The sequence below is a fragment of the Populus nigra genome, chromosome 4 (genome assembly GCF_951802175.1).
Source record: "Populus nigra chromosome 4, ddPopNigr1.1, whole genome shotgun sequence".
NCBI classification, from domain to species: Eukaryota; Viridiplantae; Streptophyta; class Magnoliopsida; order Malpighiales; family Salicaceae; genus Populus; species Populus nigra.
In genome coordinates, this window is record NC_084855.1 from 16,649,610 (window position 1) to 16,671,193 (window position 21,584).

The 21,584-nt window shown below is 31.8% G+C and overlaps 2 protein-coding genes across 2 annotated transcripts; one reads left to right on the top strand and one right to left on the bottom strand.

Annotated features, from left to right (window-relative positions):
- Positions 1–7,217: 7,217 nt before the first annotated feature.
- LOC133691217 (protein SENESCENCE-ASSOCIATED GENE 21, mitochondrial) lies at positions 7,218–8,017 on the bottom strand. Its single transcript, XM_062111625.1, has one exon. It carries the CDS (start codon positions 7,797–7,799, stop codon positions 7,524–7,526), a length of 276 nt encoding a protein of 91 aa, XP_061967609.1. The 5' UTR covers positions 7,800–8,017; the 3' UTR covers positions 7,218–7,523.
- Positions 8,018–17,940: 9,923 nt separating this feature from the next.
- Positions 17,941–21,357, top strand: LOC133691224 (U1 small nuclear ribonucleoprotein A-like). Its single transcript, XM_062111633.1, has 5 exons — positions 17,941–18,157; positions 18,307–18,479; positions 19,110–19,203; positions 20,247–20,335; positions 20,925–21,357. The coding sequence occupies exons 1-5, from the start codon at positions 18,025–18,027 to the stop codon at positions 21,213–21,215; spliced, it is 780 nt and encodes a 259-aa protein (XP_061967617.1). The 5' UTR covers positions 17,941–18,024; the 3' UTR covers positions 21,216–21,357.
- The last annotated feature ends 227 nt before the right edge of the window (positions 21,358–21,584 follow it).

Genomic DNA, 21,584 nt, shown 5'->3' on the forward strand with positions numbered 1-21,584 from the left:
CATCTAAATTGAAATAAAAAATAAATAATACATGAGGGTATTAAATAAAACGCTTAGAAAAAAATAATCAAGCATTGCTAAGCCTGGTAAATTAGGATCTTCTGCCTAACCAGCTACTGAGCCTAAGTTTACTTGGACCTAAAAACCCAAGACCACAAGCCAAGGTTTATATATATATATTAAAGCTAATGAGGTGTTGTCTGTAAGACAAACGATACATTGCATCCTTCCTAGTTTCAAGCCATCTCTGCGACTTGAAAACCACTAGATAGTTAGATTTTGAATTTTGGATTAAAAAACTTATTTTTTCATATAAAACACCTAAAAAACACATTAAAAGTCCCAATAAACTCATTTATGATTTTAAAATAGCAAGAAATCAGTTAAAATCACAAAAACAACCTGAAACATCGAATAAATTAAAAGCCCAATCTTTTTTTTGACAAGCTGAAAACCAAAAACACTATTATCAAACTCCTCTTGTTGAATAAACCTTTTTGACATCATATTTAGCCATTTTGGTTATTAGAATCGTGACAAACAATAACTTTTTCTCTCTTCACTGTATTTCAATGGCTTTCTTTTTTATATCCCAAATCCAATGACTAAAATATAAACAAAATGAAATTTTGTATCAAAATAAAAATTGTCATAGATTTAGGATTGACCGTGTATTTTTTTTCTTTGTTTTACAATCCAATTCCTCATCTTTTAATTCAGTATTTATATTATAATTTTAAATTTAATCTCGTCTAATTAGGTCATTCAAGATTTAATAAAAAAATAATAGAAAATGATTTAAAAAAAATAAAGGAGTCGAGCCGCTCTTAACTATTCATTGAATGGTGAAGGAGCTAGGAAACCAGTTCTTTTATTATTATTATTTTTATAATAGATAGGATATAATTGAAATTAACAAAAAGTGTGGAGAGTATTTTTGTCAAGAAAATTCATTATCTTGGAAAAGCTTCTTTTTCAAAGTAGAATTGTAGAAGAATTTCAGAAAATAACACAGTTAAAAACTTATTTAGTTACTATTTAGCGAGTTGCAAATATCATCTGATTTTTTAAAAAAACTTGGTTAAGAGAATTTTAAAAGCTATTTTAAACTTAAAATTAAATTAAACTCTATTTTTATACAAGAATAAATGTTTTATTCTTATACAAACTCTACAAATAAAAAGAGTTATGCTTCTGGTGTGAGATTAAATGAGTTTGACATAAGATAGATATTTTTTTTTAATTCAAAATAACTGCTTTTAGTGTAAAATTAAACAAGTTTAACATAAGATTAGAAATCAAAATAACTTAAAAATTCTTGTTGAGTTTGTATAAGAATAGGACATTTATTCTTGTATAAAAATAGAGTTTAATTTATTTTTTAAATTCAAAATTAAAAAAATATATATCAAAATTTCTTCTGCCATTTTTTAAGGGAGTCGTGAGTTGATATTATAGGCAAGGAAGCCACGATTATAGGGTGAACCCGCCACGTAGTCAATCTCACGTGAGCGGTGACGCCTCCAAAATGCATGCACTTCGATCTTCTTGTTCGTATTCATTCGAATAAATAAATTAATGGATAAAAGACTGCGTAATCAAAGTGTTGTGCATGCCCAGCTTGTCACAATCACAATGAGACGGGTTTTATATTTCTACTTGCCCGACTCCACATTTCACCGCATCTAGACAACTCACACTACGAGCTTTGCCTTCTCACCCTCCATTATCGATTTCTGTTATAAAAATTAGTGTGACAAAAAATATTTAGTAATGGTAAATGTTACATCTGACTCAGCTAAGAGAATCACTTTGAGATAGTTTCTTCTGTCGTTACTTTTTACCCCAAAAAAAAACCACAATTCATAGAATTCACGGGTGTGTGTGTGTGTGTGTGTGTGTGTGTGTGTGTGTGTGTGTGTGAGAGAGAGAGAGAGAGAGAGAGAGAGAGAGAGAGAGAGAGAGAGAGAGAGAGAGAGAGAGAGAGAGAGAGAGAGAGAGAGAGAGAGAGAGAGTTTTGAATGAAATTGGGAGCATAATCATACCCTAGACTAGAGAGACAATGCAGATTCAAGGTTTAATTAATTATTAGATGAATCTATATAAAAATTAAGTCCACGGATATAATTCAATTCTTAATAGGCATGGGCCACATTAAAAAGTTTAATTATATTTAATGATTAATTTGGGTTAAATTAAAAGATTTAAAAGGTCCAAGCTTAATTATACTTTTAATGGGTTAAATTAATTTTATTATAGATTTAATTGGTGAAAATTAAGTTTTGGAGCCTAATTTGAGCTTAATTGAGAAGATTGGAATTCTGAAGGACCAAACTTAATTTTTACAAAGTCAATTGATTGAAACTAGAGATACAATTACAAGAAAATTAAAATTTAGGGTCAATTAAGGGTTATATTGAAGAATTCATAGCCAATGACCTTTTTAAAAAAGGCACTAAACTTTGGGGACTTAATTTGTTTGAAAACAAAAGTGAAATTGAAGAAAATTAAAAGTTTAATTGTCAATTGAGGGTTAATTTACATAAATCCAAAACCAAGGATTAAAATGAAAAAGATGCTGAAATTTAGGGTAAATATTGAAGTTTGGCAAGGGTAAAATTGCATAAAATTAAAAGTTTAAAGTTAATTAGGGATGCGATTAAAAGAAATTAAAAGCAAAAAAACTAAATTAACCTTTAATCAAATCCCTAATTAAAATCCTAAGTAGTTAGAACGACGTCGTTTTATTTAAATGAAACGTTGCGTTTTGACTAAAACGACTACATTTTGACCAGCAGAAACAAAAAAAAATAGAGAAAGCCAAATGACTTATCATCTAGTTATTATTCATCATTTTCTACCTTTTGTACTAGAAAGTTTTTTCGGGTGACTACTTTTTTGGAATGCTTAATGCTTCATCTCTCTACCAAACCGAACAAACCATATATACTTCAGATGGCATGACACTGTACTACCCCCTAGCGTGATTCTTGCCAAGTGATTGCCTCTGTTGTCTGCACTGCATTGCTCCAAAGATGTCAACCAAATCAGCCTTTAATAGTCCAATTTTCACAGATTATGATGACAACTTTGAATCAAGAGCTAAGATTGGTTCCCGATAAATACAAGATATCTCTCTTCCACCCTCATAAATAGGAGTGGATTTTGGGCATTAAGGAGTAAGAAATTTGAGTGCAAAGTGGGCAAAAAAACCAGCCTCTGCCTAGTTTTTTTTCTTGTCATTACTACTCTTCTCTCCCTCTGTTGCAGCCTTAGCCACTACAACCTCACCAACACTAATCTCCTCCACCAATAGTCGTGCATCTCCTCCACCAACTCATCCTCTCGACCTCCCCTCGTGAGCAACCATACCATTGTGAAGTTTTTTTTCTTTTTTCTCCACGCGATAATCTTCATCAACGTCTCCAGCCCTACCGCGAACTACCAGTTGGACCTCCTCCACTAATAACCACACCACCTCCATGCTAGGTAACCTTCATCTTTTCCGCCCATTGTGAACCTTCCATGGTAACTGCACGCAAAACATGTACAGTGCAATTAATTAACATAGTCACTAGGCTAGGCCAGTAACCATGTTAGCTGGGCTGTACCCGTTTCAGCCTTGCCTAGATGGATGGGCTAGGTCGAGCCCATTAAAAAAAAAAGAGGATTATTGGGCCATTAGTCAGCCCAACCCAATTTGACCAGTTCGGGCATGGGCTTTGGGCCTGAGCAACCCATTTCTTAAAAATTAAAAAACTTTTAAATTTTTCAAAAGACCATTTTTAAGACTGGGTGGGTCTATCACGTGTTTTTTTTTAAATAATTTTGTCTAATATCGGGTCGTAGACTTATATTGTAAGATATAGACCTAATATCAAAATATCTAAATTTTTTTTCAAAAAAAAATATTTATTTAAAAAAACAAAAAAAAAAGAATATTTTGTTTTCATCCATATGGCCAAATGCTAAAGGTTTTCATGAATATTTTCTAAAAAAGATAAAATCACATTTTTATCATGTTTTGAAAAAGCAAAATGGATATTGTAACCATTTTAGGAGTATCTATTAAAGTTTGGCCAAAATATCAAAAATTCCACAACAATTAGTTTGTTATTTGGAACGTTAGGAATTAACTATATCTAAGAAATACATACGATGTTAAATATGGACATTAGAATTGTTAGGACTTAATCCAATAAGGTAGAAATTTCTTCACAAAAGGAGATTTGCCTTGAACCTTAAACGAGACCAGCGGATAGAAACATCACTTAAAAAACAATCAACAAGCAATGTAGTTTATCTTAGGTAGGGTATGATGCGTCTTCCCTTTGCAGAACTAGTTCATTTACCCAGACTCTCATAGACCATTAGACATTCTAGTAATCATAATACTAGGTGATGACTCCTGAACTTTAAAATCATAACTTTATGATTAAACTCAAAACTCTCTTTAACTTCCAGGAGGCAGCACCATCATTCAACGTCATGCACACCACGACATGATGACGACTCCATTGGGGACTTGTCTGGCAGGATTGAGCTTTGCTTGTTTGATTGTTTGCCTATTTATTTAGGTTTATTTAATCTTAGCATATTTTTCTTTTACTATTTTACCATTCATTTTACATATTATTCATGCATAAGTACGTCGAGTATGGATTAATTCCTTTATGCATTTTAATTTTTGCAAATAAACTTAATTATAAGTTAAGTGAGGAGTAGCGGTCTGCCTCATAACTTTCAGTTAGGGTTCAAATTCATGAAACATTCATCTATGAGCTGAGTGTTTACTTGGTAATGGCAGTCACATTGTGCCTCAACCATTCCTTGTAAACCACTATAATGGTGGTCACACAAGCATCACGATCATCTTCACCGTCACTTAGTTTGGATTTTCCATTGCAATATGGACCAGATATCATACCCAACTAAGGTTCCATGTTAACAATTTCCTGCACTAACATTTTTTTACTTGCATTACCACCTAACCTAGATGAACTAGATTCCTGTGATGCTTGTGTGGTTCTTTAAGAGTTGCTAGGAACCTGGGTCATCTCCATATTAGAAGAGTTTTCTCGTCTTGGTCTACTATTCAAGTAGAGCTTCAACATATTAATCTCATTAAACCTCGCAAACCCAAATATTAAATTTACACTCCCATCACTACAGATTGATATATTGACATAACAAGCTTGACTGACCCCGGTTTGTAATATCCTCTAAGTAATTTTAATTTTTATTTCAAACATATTCCGTCCAAGTTAATCACATGACATTTTATATAACTCGTTAAGGGACATGTCTAATGTAGCAGTTAAAAATTCATGACTTTCTCCATTATAAGTGATATCATTGTTAGTATTAATAATGATACCATCATGAAAGCATAATATTCTAAAATTACTAGACATTCTATCAAACAACACAACAAAACACAATTCTATCTTGGGTTAATCTAAGTGCATAATTTATCAATAAAATCATAACCCTAATATAATTGGCTACAACTTAAATTCATCAAATTAATCGATAAACACCTACATTCGTCAAATTTTGCTACCATAACAAAATTATCAATAAAATTCATGTATTTCATAGCTAATATTATTATTTTATATGTAATTCGGTATAATTGATAATTTAACCTAAATCAACACTAACTTCTTTAAAAATAATTTTGTTAATTCATAATCAACAACCACAAAAAATCATTAATTATTTTATAAAATAACCTAATTATCAACTAAATTTATATTTAATTAACATAATCTCTAATTCAGAACCCTAACATTGTATGAAATCAACTTAACACAAATTAGCATAAATAACATCAAATTGATAGAGGGTAAATGTTCAATATACCTTTAAATGTAGAATATGGGTGGTGGGGGTGGTGGTGACGACTATTTTGGTCAAAAATTGGATGAGTTGTAATGGAGAGCGAGAGAGAGGGGCGGCGATCTGGGGCTAAATAGAGAGAGATGAGTGATATTGTGGTTTTTTAGGAGTGTTTCGCTGTAGGTAGAGAGGGAGGGGATGGTCGCTAACGTCAAAAAAAGGGGAGGGGAGGGTTGTTATGGGGAGAAAAAGGAGGAAAGAAGAAAAGAAAGGGAGGAAAGAGACTCTCTATGTATTAATTTCAAATAAAATCATACGTGTCATCTGCAACTCATAAAATTATGCTATATCTCTAAATATTTTCTCTATTGTGTTACTTTACCAAGTTTTTTTAATTGTGCTTAAAAAAAGTCAAAGTAAATTAAGAACTAAAATAAAAATTCACTAATGTCGCCAATTATTGTATACGAGTTCAATTATTAAAACATTTATTGGTATACAATGAATAGACAATGCCACTCTCAGCGGCCGAAAGTTGTGTAAAACTATTAGGAAGGCAGAGACGACCAAAAAAGGAAATTATGCAATTTTTGTATTATACTACACGTTGTAATAAGACAAAATATATAGTATTAGTATTAGTGTGTGTATTATTATCTTGAGGTTGCGGTTTGAAAAGGAAAATTAAAAAAAGCTACAATTTATATTTTTTTCTAATTATGATTTTAAAATAAAATTTTCAGTTAGATCCATTTAAAATTATAATATACATTAATTAATCAAACACATTCCAAACTATAATTAAAACATAATATAGGTTTAACTCCACCGCACCATACTTCAAGTATTAACTTTCCAAACTATAATTATTTATCACATTGAAGTTTCTTCAATCGGCGCTGTAGCTGATGCAATAAGAATATATAAAGTGGAGATTGGAAATTATAGTTTTTTATTTAATCAGTTTGTTAGGGAGAATCTGTTTTGTAATTCCGAAATTAATTATTGCAAATGATAGGTTCTCCAAGAATGAAGAGCAACACTGGCTAATTAAAATGCAGACATGCCCAGTTTCATCTAAAAGCTGGTTTACAGGGGGTTGCCGAGCAGAGCGCCATCAATAGAAAGGCGAAGCTTTGCCCACCTATGCATGCTGTGCCCACGCGAACCAAAATAGTTTGGTAAAGGCAATTCTGCCTTCAGGCTTTTCGTTTTTCTTTCCCTTTTTTTCCCTAAAAAATCTGCCAACAAACTGTTTTCCGTGACGGAAAAATCACATCAATCAGGCCATCACAGTGATTGAACGATGGCCAATATTATGAACAATTAATAGTTTTCGCATACAAAGAAGAAAAAAGATCGATAATCTGGGATCGTGTGTAAGAATATAGTGTAATTAACCATCGTTAAACTTCGAAGAAGAAATATTACATCAATAAGAAATCTGTGAAATCTTTTTTTTCCTTAAACAGAGAGGGCTAGAGATGCGTGCCATAGCAATAATCAAATCAAGCCAAGATCCGCTAAATATGTCACAGCACAAGCCGATAGCCCACGAGGCCAAAGCATCAGAACCACCCCACAACCCACATATATCCATCGATCCCCCCCCCCTTTTTTTTATCATAGAACATGTTATAGTTGTAATCAGATTTTATTAATAGCATGAATTAGTAATTTCTTCAATGCTTCTTCAAGAGAGTAGCACGTAATTCAGCCGCATCGATTTCCTGAGCAACATTCTCTGGTCTGTAGAATCCAGTACGAGGATCTGGAACCCAGGAAATCTTCTCGGTGGTCTTGGTAACCTCCTCCCCTGTTTTCTTCATCACAGCAGCACCGCTTCTTGCCTTGGACACAGCAGCTCCTTGGGATGCAACAGCTGAGAATCCTCTGCCGTTGATTGCCTCGCTGATCAGGCCAGAGATGACCTTGGCGTTTGAGAAAGAACGAGCCATTCTACAAATACAGTGTGTGATTTGATTCAAACTTTGTGAAAGAAGTTATGAAAACAAGAGACGATGGATCTTTTATATATTTCAACTGCCGTAGAAACTTGTTTGTTTCTTCTTCTAGAAACTTTCTGCAGCAGTTGAAGGACCCAAAGACTATCTTTCTTTCTCGGCTCTCTCTCTCTCTGTTTAAGTTTGCAAGAATATATCTGAGTGATTTCAAGAGGGAGCGTCAAGGGGTTTATATAGAAGAGAAGGAAACCGAGACGCGTGAGGATTGCAGAGTAAATCCCGCCCCACTAGGATGAAACGGCCGGACCCCGTCAAATTACGCTTCTAGATATACGCAGCGAACCTCTCTTTTCTTGCCACGTGGTGACTGTTACTTACAGCCGCTGCTTATCTTTATGTGCACTTAAGATTTTCTTTTATTTTTTTAATAAGAAAAAGAAAGTATCAATTATTAAAAAATAAACTTAAAAAATAAACATCGCTGATTATTTCAACACGCCAAAATCTCTTACCTTATTATTATAATTATAATTATTATTGTCTCTTTACAATTAAACTGATTGTTGTGATTGATCAAGGCGATGAAGGAATCATCAATGAACCGACGGTCGAGAGAGAGTCAGCAAAGGAGGGAAGACTTTTCTTACATCAAAATCAAGCATGTGGAGAAAAAAGAAGGAAGCAAACTGTTTTCGACAGAAGAAAGGTCGAGGTGAGTGCGGTGTCCGAAAAGCTCATGACTACAGCCGATGTTGAGTGCGCAGCAGTCCACGTGTCAGGAGCTACTTGGGAGAAGCAAACAGGTTCCTGGCCTCATGAAATCCTGAAAGGTCTAGCTTGAGGAGGCCAATTTTGAATTGAATAATGTGGAGAGATGCAAGTGGCTACCGCCATAAGTAACTCACGTGCACATGTTGTTGAGAGTCGCTGTCACGAAACGGGCGTCCGTCTTCTTGTCCAAGGAAACTGTAACTTCCTTTCCCAGGTTTCTCGTGCTCTCAAAGTCTTATCTTTCTCCTCCCTTCTAGATATAAGATTCTTCCACGTGAATAATGGTGGCTGCAATTTCGCCTCTGTTTCCCTTTACATTTTGTTAATTTCATAGGATTCTTTTTCAAGTCTTTGTACGTGTTTGGTGATGTTGGTGGATAGTGTTTTTATAAAAATATATTTTAATTAAAAATAAATTAAAATAATATCGTTTTAGAATATTTTTATTTTTAATATCAGTTTTTTAAAATATCAAAAAACAAATACTTAAAATCATCAGTTTAATGTTTTCTTAAGTAAAAAACGTGTTGAAAAACGGGTTGAATTATATTCCCGAACAAAGTTTTAATTAGATAATTTTAGTTGAAACTTTTCCCTTCCTTCTTAATGTTACTAATGTACTTCTAAAATCAATATTTTTTTTTAAACAAATTGGTTTTTTATAATTTGTTTTTTACACAAATAAGTAAATGTGTATCATAAGATTTTGTTTTTGTTAATTATGATTATATAATATAATCTAAAAAATATACTTTTGTTGTTGGTCGGTTGTCGAAACCTCCAAAATATAATTTTAACTTTACTATCACAAACAAAATAAATTCATAGTATGATTGTGAAAACCAGGTTGAACCCATGAGAAAATTTGTTTAATCTTCCTACAATATATTGAAAATAAAAGAAAGAACAAGGTATATGAATCACAAATTAAAGAACCAATATTCTAAAAATAATAAATTGATATGTTATTAACTCAGTTCAAAGATCTAGATATCTATTCCTATAAAATTATTGATTATCGAACTAAAATACATATCCTTTCAATTCAAGAAAATAAATTTGATGTTCCTTAAAACTAAGAGGAATCGAGGAGATTATGAGTAAATTGATTAGATAAAACTTTCTAATCAATTTCTTACCATCAAACAAATTTAATATTGAAAAGCAATTTTAATTCACTCAGCAATAGCTTTAGGAGTAAAGTTTGTAAAATTTATTATAAGCACTGTTCAAAAGCTTGAGCAATTTAACTTAGTTTATTCCTCCCTAATAAATTAAAATGATAGTTGTAGTAATCAAGGTAACTCATTTGCTTCTTATTCTATTCCTTAACAATAATTACGGATTGAAAGAAACTAGAAAGCACATATATACCATCTCAAAACAATTCAAAAGCATGAACAGAAATCAATAGCATAATTCTGAAACAAGGATAAATAAGTACTTGAATATGAAAGAATTACAATGATAATGTTACTTTTCACAACTTAATAATGGAGATGGTGTCTATTCTCTTTGAACCAAAAGCCAAAGTTTGGTTCATAGCTACTGAAAAATTAACAAAAACAAAGAGAAAAGAACAATGTAAAAAAGCAAAAAATAGTTGTTTTTGTCGTGATTTGCTTTCTTTATTCCCTCCCTCAGTTATTGTCTTTCGTTAGGATTCTTCTCCTGATTAGGAGTCCTTAATGTTATTTAATTTCTTTTTTTTATCTAGTTATTAAGATTGGTTAAATCCATCAGAATTTATGTTGAAAACTAACTCTACTACTATCATAACTCTGCTATAATTTAGACATTGTTTTTAACTTGGTTTCTTGTAATATTCAATCATTCCAGTTGTATTCTTTTATTAATGGAATATTAGAGGCTTGATTTGCACCTTTCTTGGATCTTAAGACTCATCATTTCTATGTCAGACTCTTAGCCATAGTGGGATGCTCGATACTGTTAATTTCCTCATCAGATCAGGAGACCAATCTCGTTCTTCAGCTTGCGTCTGGATTTTCGCTTTCAAAATGATTTTTATTTGACCTGTAACCTTTCATAAAAGTTGTATTCTTAGATGTGTAGATGGTTTTGGGCTTTTAAATCACAGGATTTCAATATCTGAAGCTCAAGATAGCCCATTTGAATATGTAGTATAAAAGTAGAGAATTCTACTGCAAGTAGTACTTCAACCTGATTTTACAGGTCTGATTAGAGGTTTAATCGAACTTGGATTTCTTCCTATAATACCTTTCTAGAAAGCTTGATATGTATGCTTTAACTTTTATTAAGCTCATATTCACATTCTATATTGGCCAAACCATTATCAACAATTTGTATCCACCATGATTGTAAGTCTATAATTAGAAGAAGTATGTATAATGGTAAGTTTATAAATTTACATCATAGACATAATATTTTTAAATATTTGCTCTTAAATGGTATTATTTTCATTGACTATGTAAAGTCAAAGAAAATATTACATATCTTTTAATTAAAGGTTTGTCAAGAGATCTTGTGTATAATTCATCGAAGGGAATGCGTTTAAAGTCTTTAAAAATAAAAGAGTGCAATGATGGTAATCATACCTAATTGATTGGAGATCCCAATCTAGGTTCAAATGGAAAAGTAAATCATATAACATTTTCAGTAGCACTTAAAAAATTATTATTTCTTATTTATTCATATGTTGAAATAGGTGTTGGTTGCAGTGTGATAAAGAGTGAGTTATACTCTTAAAGATCTTCATATCTTGGTATATCAAGAGGAGTATAACAAAATAATCTTAATAAAAGACCACTTATATTAGTGAGAAATATGTCCATTTCTTTGAGAATTTCAAAAAAGCTTCATTCTTTATAGCACTCATTAATCCAAGAGTTGTTAATGACCAAAATAAATACAGCAATGAGAACCAAAGAAAATTCATAGACAGAGAACTATGTAAGTACTATTATCTTGATTCACACAAAAGGTTGAGTAGTTTAATACATCACATTCACTATTTATCTAAGTACATTTAATAGTATTTCACTAACGAAGATTCAAAGCACAAAATGACCTATCCTAATACGATGATCCACCAAATTAGTATCTCTCAATGAAAATTCAAGTCCTTTATATTGGTTAGATAATTTTCATTCATATAGAGGATTGTTTAAAAAAATTGTTTTAAAGATATGGTTAGTGGGCATATTTTAGGCCAAATTAAAAGGTGGGATCCACTCACTTTTGAAGTTAAATACTTTATTGAAATTTATTCTCTAACATAAAATTTTTAAAATGAAATACTAATATGATTAAAATAAATTGTGGGTGAATAGTAAATTAATCTTAAAAACCTTTAGATGACATGATTTGAGAAACTCAAAACCCTCTACAACTCTATCTCATATAGGAAAGAAACAAGTTTTCTTGTATTTATTTAGTAGGAAAATGAAGAGTTAAAATTGGATCTAAAGAGCACCCAAAAATTTTTAAATGAGAGGACCTAAGCATAGTGGGCTTTGAGCCTTAAGCCACACACAAATGTGGCCTGACCCGGCTCACACTTAGAGTTTTGACTTTTGACTGAGCTTGGCTTGGGTTTACTGTAAAGTAATTTTTTAAGCTATAAAAAATTATTTTTTAACAATCTATTTTGGGCTTGGATTTATAACTCTCTGGCCCATAAATAAATATTTTTTGCCAACCTATTGTTTTGTCCAATTTAACCCATGAATAATAAAATCTAATCAGTTTTTCAAAATCTAGATGACCTTTTCAACAAAAAAAACATCAGATTTAAAGCTAAAACTACGAGGATTAATTATGGTTTTATGAAGAGTAATCAAAGTTTATTATGGATATAATTTATTCTTGTAAATATCATAATTAATTCTTTATTAGTTTTGGTTCCAAGACCCACTATGAAAAGGGGATTGTAGAAAACATTTTATACAAAAGTTTAAACAAATTTTACAGCTCTTTCTCGCCTTAATTTTTAGTGTTTTCTCCTTTGATGTTAGCTCAATTTAAGCTTTACTTTTCCTCTCAATCTGAATATTAGGCTTGTTCTTTGTAAAAAGATACTTGAGTTATTTTTCTTGTGTTTGTAGATCTTATTTAGAAGTGTATCTAAATAAGACGGCATTGTTGGAATCTTGAGAGGTTTATTATAAACATCTTGTTTGCACAAAATAAAAAGCACTAAAACCTTAAGGACAAATGCTTAATTCTTAATAATAACTACATTCATCTTAATGAGATTCTAAAAGCTCTTGCTACTTTACTTTGTTTCAATTAAAGTCTAAATATTTTTGTATGCTTATAATGCATGTTCACTTGAATAATAATTATATGCCTACTGTGAACAATATTAACTACATTCAATAAGGTACTCTAAAATTTAGTTTTAACTAGGAATAAAATACAATTGATTAAAATATAGATTTTTTTAACAAGTCAAATTTAGATAAATATAAAAATAAATTAACGTATCCATACAAAATCTATTTGTCAAACCATTAAAAAAGAAAAAAGATAATAGATCATTTTTCCAAAAGCTTGAGTAGATCTAAAGTAAAAATTTTAGTCCACTTTTTATTTTTATTTCTTGTAGCTAATGGAATAAATGATTGAGAGATTTTAAAAGAACAAACTCATTCTTATCACAAGTAACAATAATAAAGGCAAATATAAGTTAGATTTGTTTAAACCAGGTAGCCTAGGATATTACTCAAATTGGCAGTCACTTGCCTTGTTTTCTCATTGTTGCCTTTGTATTCAGGGAAGTTGTATTAGAAATTTGTTTTTAAAAAATCATTAATGCATATATTTGAAGTCAAATAAAAAAATGGAGTCGATTCAATTTTAGAATTATGACTTTGTTGGAAATTATTATCCAAAATTAAAAAAAAATACTATAAATAGAGTATTAACTTGTTTCAAACAAATAATGAATGAATGATAAATTAATTAATCTCAACGAAATTTTAGTTGACATGTTTTATAAACTAAAAATCCTTTATTTTTACGTTGAAAAATTACAAAACTTTCTTGTATATTTTATACTACAAAGTTGAAGAGTTAAAATTCAATTCGTAGAGTACCAAAACTTTTAGAGGGTCTCCTAGGTTAAATTGGCTTTGAACTTAAGTCATGCGTGCATGCTTACTGACATGGTATTTTTTTTTTTTCTTCTATCATTCTAGAGTTTGAATTCAAGTTTTTATAGAGAGGTTTTTGAGTTTGTTTGTGGACATAGTTTAGCAGTGTAATTGATCAACGTGGTGTTATCAGAATTTTAAAAGATTAATTGCAATTAATTTACTTTTTAATCTTTATATTCAAGCAAAATTACATATAGTTAAACTAAACTTTAACATACAAGTTGAACAAGATGGGCGCGAAATGAACCAAATCAAAGCAACGTCGTTTTATACGCACGTCAAGAAAAAGTCCGCTCGCCACTTGGAAATTGAAAAGAGCCAAATTTCGTCCAATCTTATCCTCTTATTTTTTAAAAAGGCTTCAGTTCAGAGGCTTGCGAATTAGGCTTCGGTCAAGAGATGAACTTTTAACTGTAGCTTTTAAGTGACGTCAACTGTAGCTTTTAAGTGACGTCAACTTCAGACTAATTGCAACGATGCTGTAATGGTCACGTGACCTTCCTTTTCTAGTTAGGTTCTGCGCTTTATTATATACCAAAATATGCAATGCGACCTTTGCGTTAATTACAAAGGTCGGGGTCATTATAATAATTAAAAAAAAAAACTAAATAAATGAAGACTGTATTTTATCTTTTATCTTTTTTTTTTAATTGTGGAGTAGACTCGATTGCCTTATGGATTGCCACAACGAAGCTGAGTAAATTCTTTTTTTTTTTATCCTTAAAAAATTATATAATTTTTTTAAAATTTGATTCTCTAATATTATATTAAGATGATTTTAAACCTAGTAAATTGTTGCATTTTACATGTTAAGGGATATTTGTGATGTCAAAAAATATCTCGATAATAAATTCTTCCATGTTGCCAAATAGTATAAATTAAATATAATTTAATTTTACTAATTAAAAGTTAAAACAAGAAGGACTTAATTTAACTCTAAAAAAAATATTTAAACCTCTTCGGTGAGATTTCAAAATATTATTCTCTAATACATTCTCTCAAGTGAAAACCTTTAACCTTAAAACTTGCACATATCAATTATATCATGCGCTTAATTTTTATCAAATAAATAAGGATGGTAAGATTCGAACTCGTGACCGCTTGGTCATCAAAGCTCTGATACCATGTCAAAGAACTATCTCAACTCAATAGCTTAAACTGTTATATGAGGTTCTAAGATATGCTTTATATTATTCTCTAACAACTAGAAAAAAAAGTTTTTTTTCTTTTATAATCATAATAATTTCTTATTTATAAAACAATGATCATAATATTTAATAAAAATATTAGGGTTTTTATTAAAAACATACATTTCTTTTTAGCTCAAACTATAATAGTTTTCACAATTTTGTTTTTTAATTGTTGTTAATTTTTATTCAATGAATTATAAAAATGTCAATAAAAAAACCATTTTTTTTGTTAAAAACAATTACATAATAAAAAATACAACGATAAAAAAATAATATTTTCTTTTTATTGGTTGTTTTTTTTATAAATATTTTTTCATCTTATAATTAAATAAAAATGATTGCAGCATGCATGAAAGCTCGAATCAAAGCTTCGACTGAATTCTTTCTTTCTCTCTGTTTTTTTTCAAAAAGGAATCAAAGTGACCTCATAGATAAACTGCCCGATTTGGCTGTGATCGATTGTTTTGGACTTGTCGATCGCAACAGTTCTTCCATCTGTTGTAAACTGTGTCCCAAAACCTCCATGGCCAAGAATTCTACTCTCATGGTACTTGTCGCGGCTTTCTCGAGTTCTTTAGCTGTAAAGATTTCTGCCATTTTTGTAACAGATCCTTCCCTTCTTGATAGCCGCTGCTCCAACACTAGACCTCTACTTTGCCTGAAGAACTCCTCTTCGAGCCTCATTAGCTTCCATTTATTGTATCACTTTAGCTGTAAATAATAGTTCTATTTATTTTTTAAAAAAATTTATTTTCGATACTAGCATAGCATCAATCAGCGTTGCCAGAATAGATAAGGAGAATAGAAGTTAGATTTGTTTAAACCGAAGAAGCCCTAGGATATGTTACTCAAATTGTCGGTCCTTGTTTTCTCGTTGTCTCCTTTTGTATCCAGGGAAGTTGGGGCACTGAAGAAAGCTAGAAATGAACCAAATGAAAGTGGAGTGGGAGTCAAAGCAACGTCTTGTATTTGTATACATGCATCAAGAAATTAAAGGTGCTCTCGCCTTTTGAAAATTGACGAGGGCCAAATCCCACCCATCCTTATCCTCTGATTTTTTAAAAGCTAGAATCGAGTATATCTATGAATCTAAATCATCATCTTCTTCTTCTTTCAAGTTTGATTTCTGGTAAAAGGTTTGAAAATTAGGCTTAATTTTGGGAATGGGGTGAGCTTTCAGTTGTAGCTTCAAGTGATGTCAACTTTCCCACTTATTGCTACGATTCTGTAATATAGAATACATGGTGATTAATTATCTAGTAGATGATTTAATGGTAAAAATTTGAGATTAAAAGATTTATTTTCATTGTGATTTCAAGTTCGAACCTTGTAATTGCTAATATGATGGTTACTGAAAATTTATTGTTAACTTCAAAACTCGTGGGATTAGTGGAGATATGCATAAACTTACCCGATCACCTACATTAATAAATAATAATAACAAAAAAAAAAATACATGGTGATCACATCACCTACCTTTTATTGTAAGATGCAATTTGGCATTTTGTTAATTAAAATTCAGGAGTTATTGACAACATGGTCCCGTTTATAGTTAAACATGCTGATACATTTCTTTTTAATTATTTTATAATATATTTGTGTGGTACCATGAATATCTTAGTTTAAGGTCATGTCTGTTTCATGCTATAGGCAACAAACGACTTATCTATGTTTTCTTTCCTTTAAAAAATGAAGGGGTAGACATAATATGAATATAATACGCTTACGACCGAGCAAATGTACCCTCATTTTCTAGTGGTTCAGGACATCTCTCTTTCAAGAAGACAGTGGAGATACGACTTACCTTGGAGATAAGGTATTATGAAAGGAAGTTTACGGGTTCGGGAGATTCGACTTACCTTCGAGATAGGGTATTATGAAAGGAAGCTTACGGGTTTGGGTTTTTAATATCAGAGAATAATATAAATTATATTATGTGATCTTATTTAAAAATTTAAGTTATTAAGTTGAAATGATTTTTTAATATAGATTTTATTTGATAAAAATTAAATACAAAGTAGTGCAAGACTATGCAAGTTTCAAGTCTAAAAGACTTTCACTTAAAGGGGTGTGTTAGAGAATAATATAAATCATATTCTGGATCCTCACTTAAAAGTTTAAGATATTAAGTTGAGATAGTTCTTTGACACTTAAAAAGTCTGAATTTTTACTTTTTGGGTCGATACCTGAGCAGTTAATGGGGATAGCCTATAAATTCATTGGCGACATGTCTACCTTGGTTCAAATCCAACTCAGCCTAATAATTCACTAGCTCGTGTAGACCGCCGGGTCCGGGCTTTGTTGTAACAAGCTTTTTCTCTGTTTGTTTGCCCCCTTTTTTAGCTTTTGATTTTTTTTTTAAATTTCATTCTTTAGTGTGGAGTTTTTATTGAATTTTATTATTCAGTATTAAGTTGATAGTAAATTGATTTTTATATTTTTTATCATATTATAAAAATAAAAATAAAAATAAAATTTTATTGGAGTTTATAACTTGGGTTGTAGGTTTAGCAAGTTGTCTAGGGTTAACATAACATGTTTCTTTTTTCTTTCTTTGTACCTGTCATATTGGAGCAACTTCTATATGATTTAATTTAAAATTTATGCTAAATAAAGAATCAAATCAAAAAAAATTTAAGTTTAAATTATTATATTAAATTTAATGATAATACTAAAAAGTTTTTCATGATTCAAATATTATCATTTTACTGTCAAAACAATTTTGGTCCAAGCGCGAAAAATAACCTGTTATCTACGAAGACAAGTCATAAATGCTGCTTCAAGAATTTAGAGGTCACATTCAAGTGGTCGGTTCAGGAGACTTGATCGAACCAATCTGAGATCCCAAAGTGAGGGCCTTGAGTAATGGGCCGACCCAAAAATGGACTCTATCTTATGATGGGCCAAGGTAACTCTCATCGGCCGAACAAACAAGCCGATTTCTCACTGACCAATCTTAGCTCAAGAAGGTGGATTGGGTAGACAAGTTGGGCCTAACGCAGATGCGCTTCCCTTCCTCCTTTTGATTGCAATTATTATTTTTAGGGCAAATGTGTAGAACCCTCGAGAAATCAGATTAAACCCCAGTCTGGCTCAAAAAGAAATCAAGAGTGGAAAATCATGGCATTGCTGGAGAGAAAAGACATGGCTGATGTGAATAACAATATCAATAATAATAGTAGCACAGGTACTGAAGTCTCTTCGAACATGACTATTTACATCAATAACCTCAACGAAAAAATCAAAATCGATGGTAATGCCCGAATTCCCTTCTCTCTCTCTCTCTGTTTTTATTTTTTTTTTTATTAAATTTCAAATCTCGTTCTCTTTCGCTTTCTCTTATATATATTTAGTTTCTATGTTGTAATGTCTGATTTGAAAACCAAAAAAAAAAAAAAAAAGAGTTGAAGAAAGCTCTGCACGCTGTGTTCTCGCAATTCGGGAAGATACTGGAGATATTGGCATTCAAGACATTGAAACACAAAGGGCAAGCTTGGGTTGTTTTTGAGGATGTTCAGTCTGCCTCTAATGCCATGAGGCAAATGCAGTCTTTCCCCTTTTATGATAAGCCCATGGTATGCTTGTATTGTTAGTTTATGCATCTAGTTTTTTTTTTAAAAAAAATGTTTTGAAATTATCCTATTTGTTTTCATATGTGAAACTATGGGTATGATTTTAGATTTCTAGGCAGAGTTTTGATGGGAAAGTATGTAATAACTTAGGCAACCTTATGAAAGGGTTCCGTATTGTTTTCCTTGGAGATTAAATGCCTTGCTTAGGTAGGATAGGAGGGCTCAAATGGACCCAGATTTTGCCCCTCTAGTGCTGAAGGATAAGCTGCCCTTTTTAGCGCTTATCTGCTCATTTCTTATTCTGTAAGCATCGCTAGTCCATAGCTTGACTTAGAAAATAATTAGATGCTAGTTTGCATGTAAGGTAAATGGTCATGCTTATGCAGCATCAATCAGTAAAACTATAGAGGTTCTTAGACAATTTTCTGGGTGGGCTTTTATCCTTCCTGCCTAGAAGTATAGAAGAACCTTTTCACTTGTTTTAGCTTTTTTTTGTTGTTTAATCTATTGGCACAGAATTGTTTTCTTTTTCTCGCTTTACTGAGCTTATACTTCTATCTTTCAACTATTGTAAAGCATGGATCCTTCTCTTCTGCAATGAATTAATGTTGTCAAACAATATTTCTAATGCAGAGAATACAATATGCAAAAACTAAATCAGATATTGTAGCAAAGGCTGATGGTACTTTTGTTCCACGGGAAAAACGAAGGAGGCATGAGGAAAAAGGTAAGATGCCCCCCTCCCCAACACACACACACACACACACACACACACTCTTTCTTTTCTGTATGTTAGTGAATGATAAAAAGAAGCTCAGTGATAAATGCTAAGCATTTTCTTATAGCATGCTTTTGTTTCTGTGTTTGCACAGGGGAGTAGTAGCACTTTTGTGTTTTTTTTCTTTTAAAAAATAATTTACCATTATTTTTGGATCTCTCAAGGATAGAGTGTGACCAATTGTAATTCTGTGTGTATTTACGGTCTGACCTAGCGATTTCACAATTTCAATGTCATGGCCTTGCTCTTATAGATTATAGAGTGATTTTTGTGTAACTATAATTATATTTCATAATTTCACAGCCTTCACATATAGACTATAGAAAGAGTGACTTGTTCATCTAATTATATATATGTATAGCACAAAACAAGTTCTTAAACCTCTAGAACCAATCCTCCACATATCAGCTTCCTACACTTCCTCATCCTCAAACAACACATTCTATGTTGATGATGACTCTGACTCCACTTTAGAAAGCTTAAGTCCATATCTCATTGGAGTATGACGTGTCCTACCAGATCTACAGAGTTTTTATGTTTATTAAGCTTTAGGCTGAATATCCAATATTATAGCCTCTGACTTAGGTTCCATTTGGATGTTAGTTTGTGGTTCTTGAACTTTTTCAAGTTCTATTTTCCTCCCACTACACCTGTAAAGAACAAATTCTTTCTGATTAGGGTAGTAAGGTCTTTTTCACGACCCATTGATCATTACCAAATTGATTTGCAACAAATCAGTATTTTTGTTTTTTTTTTCAGCACCATAAGATTACTTAATTACCCTTAAAAAAAAATTAAACTAGCATCTAGGGGTTTATTTGTCTTTTTGTTTTTTCAAGCATGCTTGATAGTAACTGAATTGTGAAGCATGCTATATTTTTTCCTTTTCCTTTTTAAATAGTAGGAAAGAAACCAGTTTGAGATAAATGTATGAATGTGTAGATTGTCTCTGATTTATTTCCCTCTGAGATCTATATTTTTTCAAATGGCAGGGAAAAAGAAGAAAGATCAACATGATACTAATCAAGTGGGAGTGGGTCTGACTCCTGCATATGGCAGCGCCTACGGGACAACACCTCCTGTAAGCATGTTTTCTGCCTTCTTAGGATTACCACTACTGGGTTCTTTATAATGTGGTTTGTAGGCTAACCTCATTTTCCTCTGTATCTAGATTAATTGGATCCATGTTTGTGATTATGATTCACCTGAAATTCAGCTGTTGTAAGTTAATTTGATATTAGGATTTGACCATTAAGTTGACTTCTTACAAATTATTTTATTTGTTTGCTATAAAGTAAAGATGCAGGTCAACATATTTAAACTGAACTTGAACTAGGCAAAGAGGATTACATTTTTAGTTGCTCAATCTAGAATGTAACTTCTATTTACTGATGGAAAACATTTATTTGCTTCTACTATGTTGATTAACCTATCCAACTACATCATCCAGTTAGATTCACAGAATGGAAAGCTAGTTGCCTTGTCTAGTGAGAAGCTACTCCTGGAAATTAGTTTCACGTCCATTAATTAGTGAAAGAGTTCATTTCTGAGATTCACAAGGATGCAGCCTGTTTTCTGAAACTGGCAATTTGTTGTCATTTTCCACTCTTCTGAAAAGGATGTGCAATATCTCTTAGCATGATCCTTACCTTTACTTCAAAATTTTGCAGCTTTCTCAAATACCCTATCTAGGTGGTGTGAAATCTATGGTCCCTGAGGCTCCAGCTCCTCCAAATAACATTCTGTTTATTCAAAATCTTCCCAATGAGACTACTACAATGATGCTGCAAATGTTATTCCAGCAGTACGCTGGTTTTAAGGAGGTCAGGATGGTGGAAACAAAGCCTGGGATTGCCTTTGTGGAGTACGGAGATGAGATGCAATCAACAGTCGCTATGCATGCACTTCAGGGTTTCAAGTTACAGCAGAATTCAATGTTAATTACCTATGCCAAGAAATAGACAAATATGAAATGGTTTTTGGCTAGTCGTAGGAGAGAGCTAACACAAGGACCTTAAACTTCTTGTAACTGTTCCCTATATCTTTTTTAATCTTAGTTTGAATATGAGGTTAAGATTTTTAATGTATCATTGTAGTTATGAATTGCTCCTGTCATATTTTCTCTTGCTTCTGAAAATCACTCTACAGTAATTTCATGCGAGTGCTGTGCGGCAGATTAAATTAGATAATGCTGTTGCCAGTTTTAATCACATTTTTGCCACCCAAACAGATTGGGCATTTTCAGTCGATATTTGAGGCACGACTGTTAAACGAAGGCCAACAGTATTTGATTAATTGCACATACTCAAAAAGCTATGGATGGAATAATG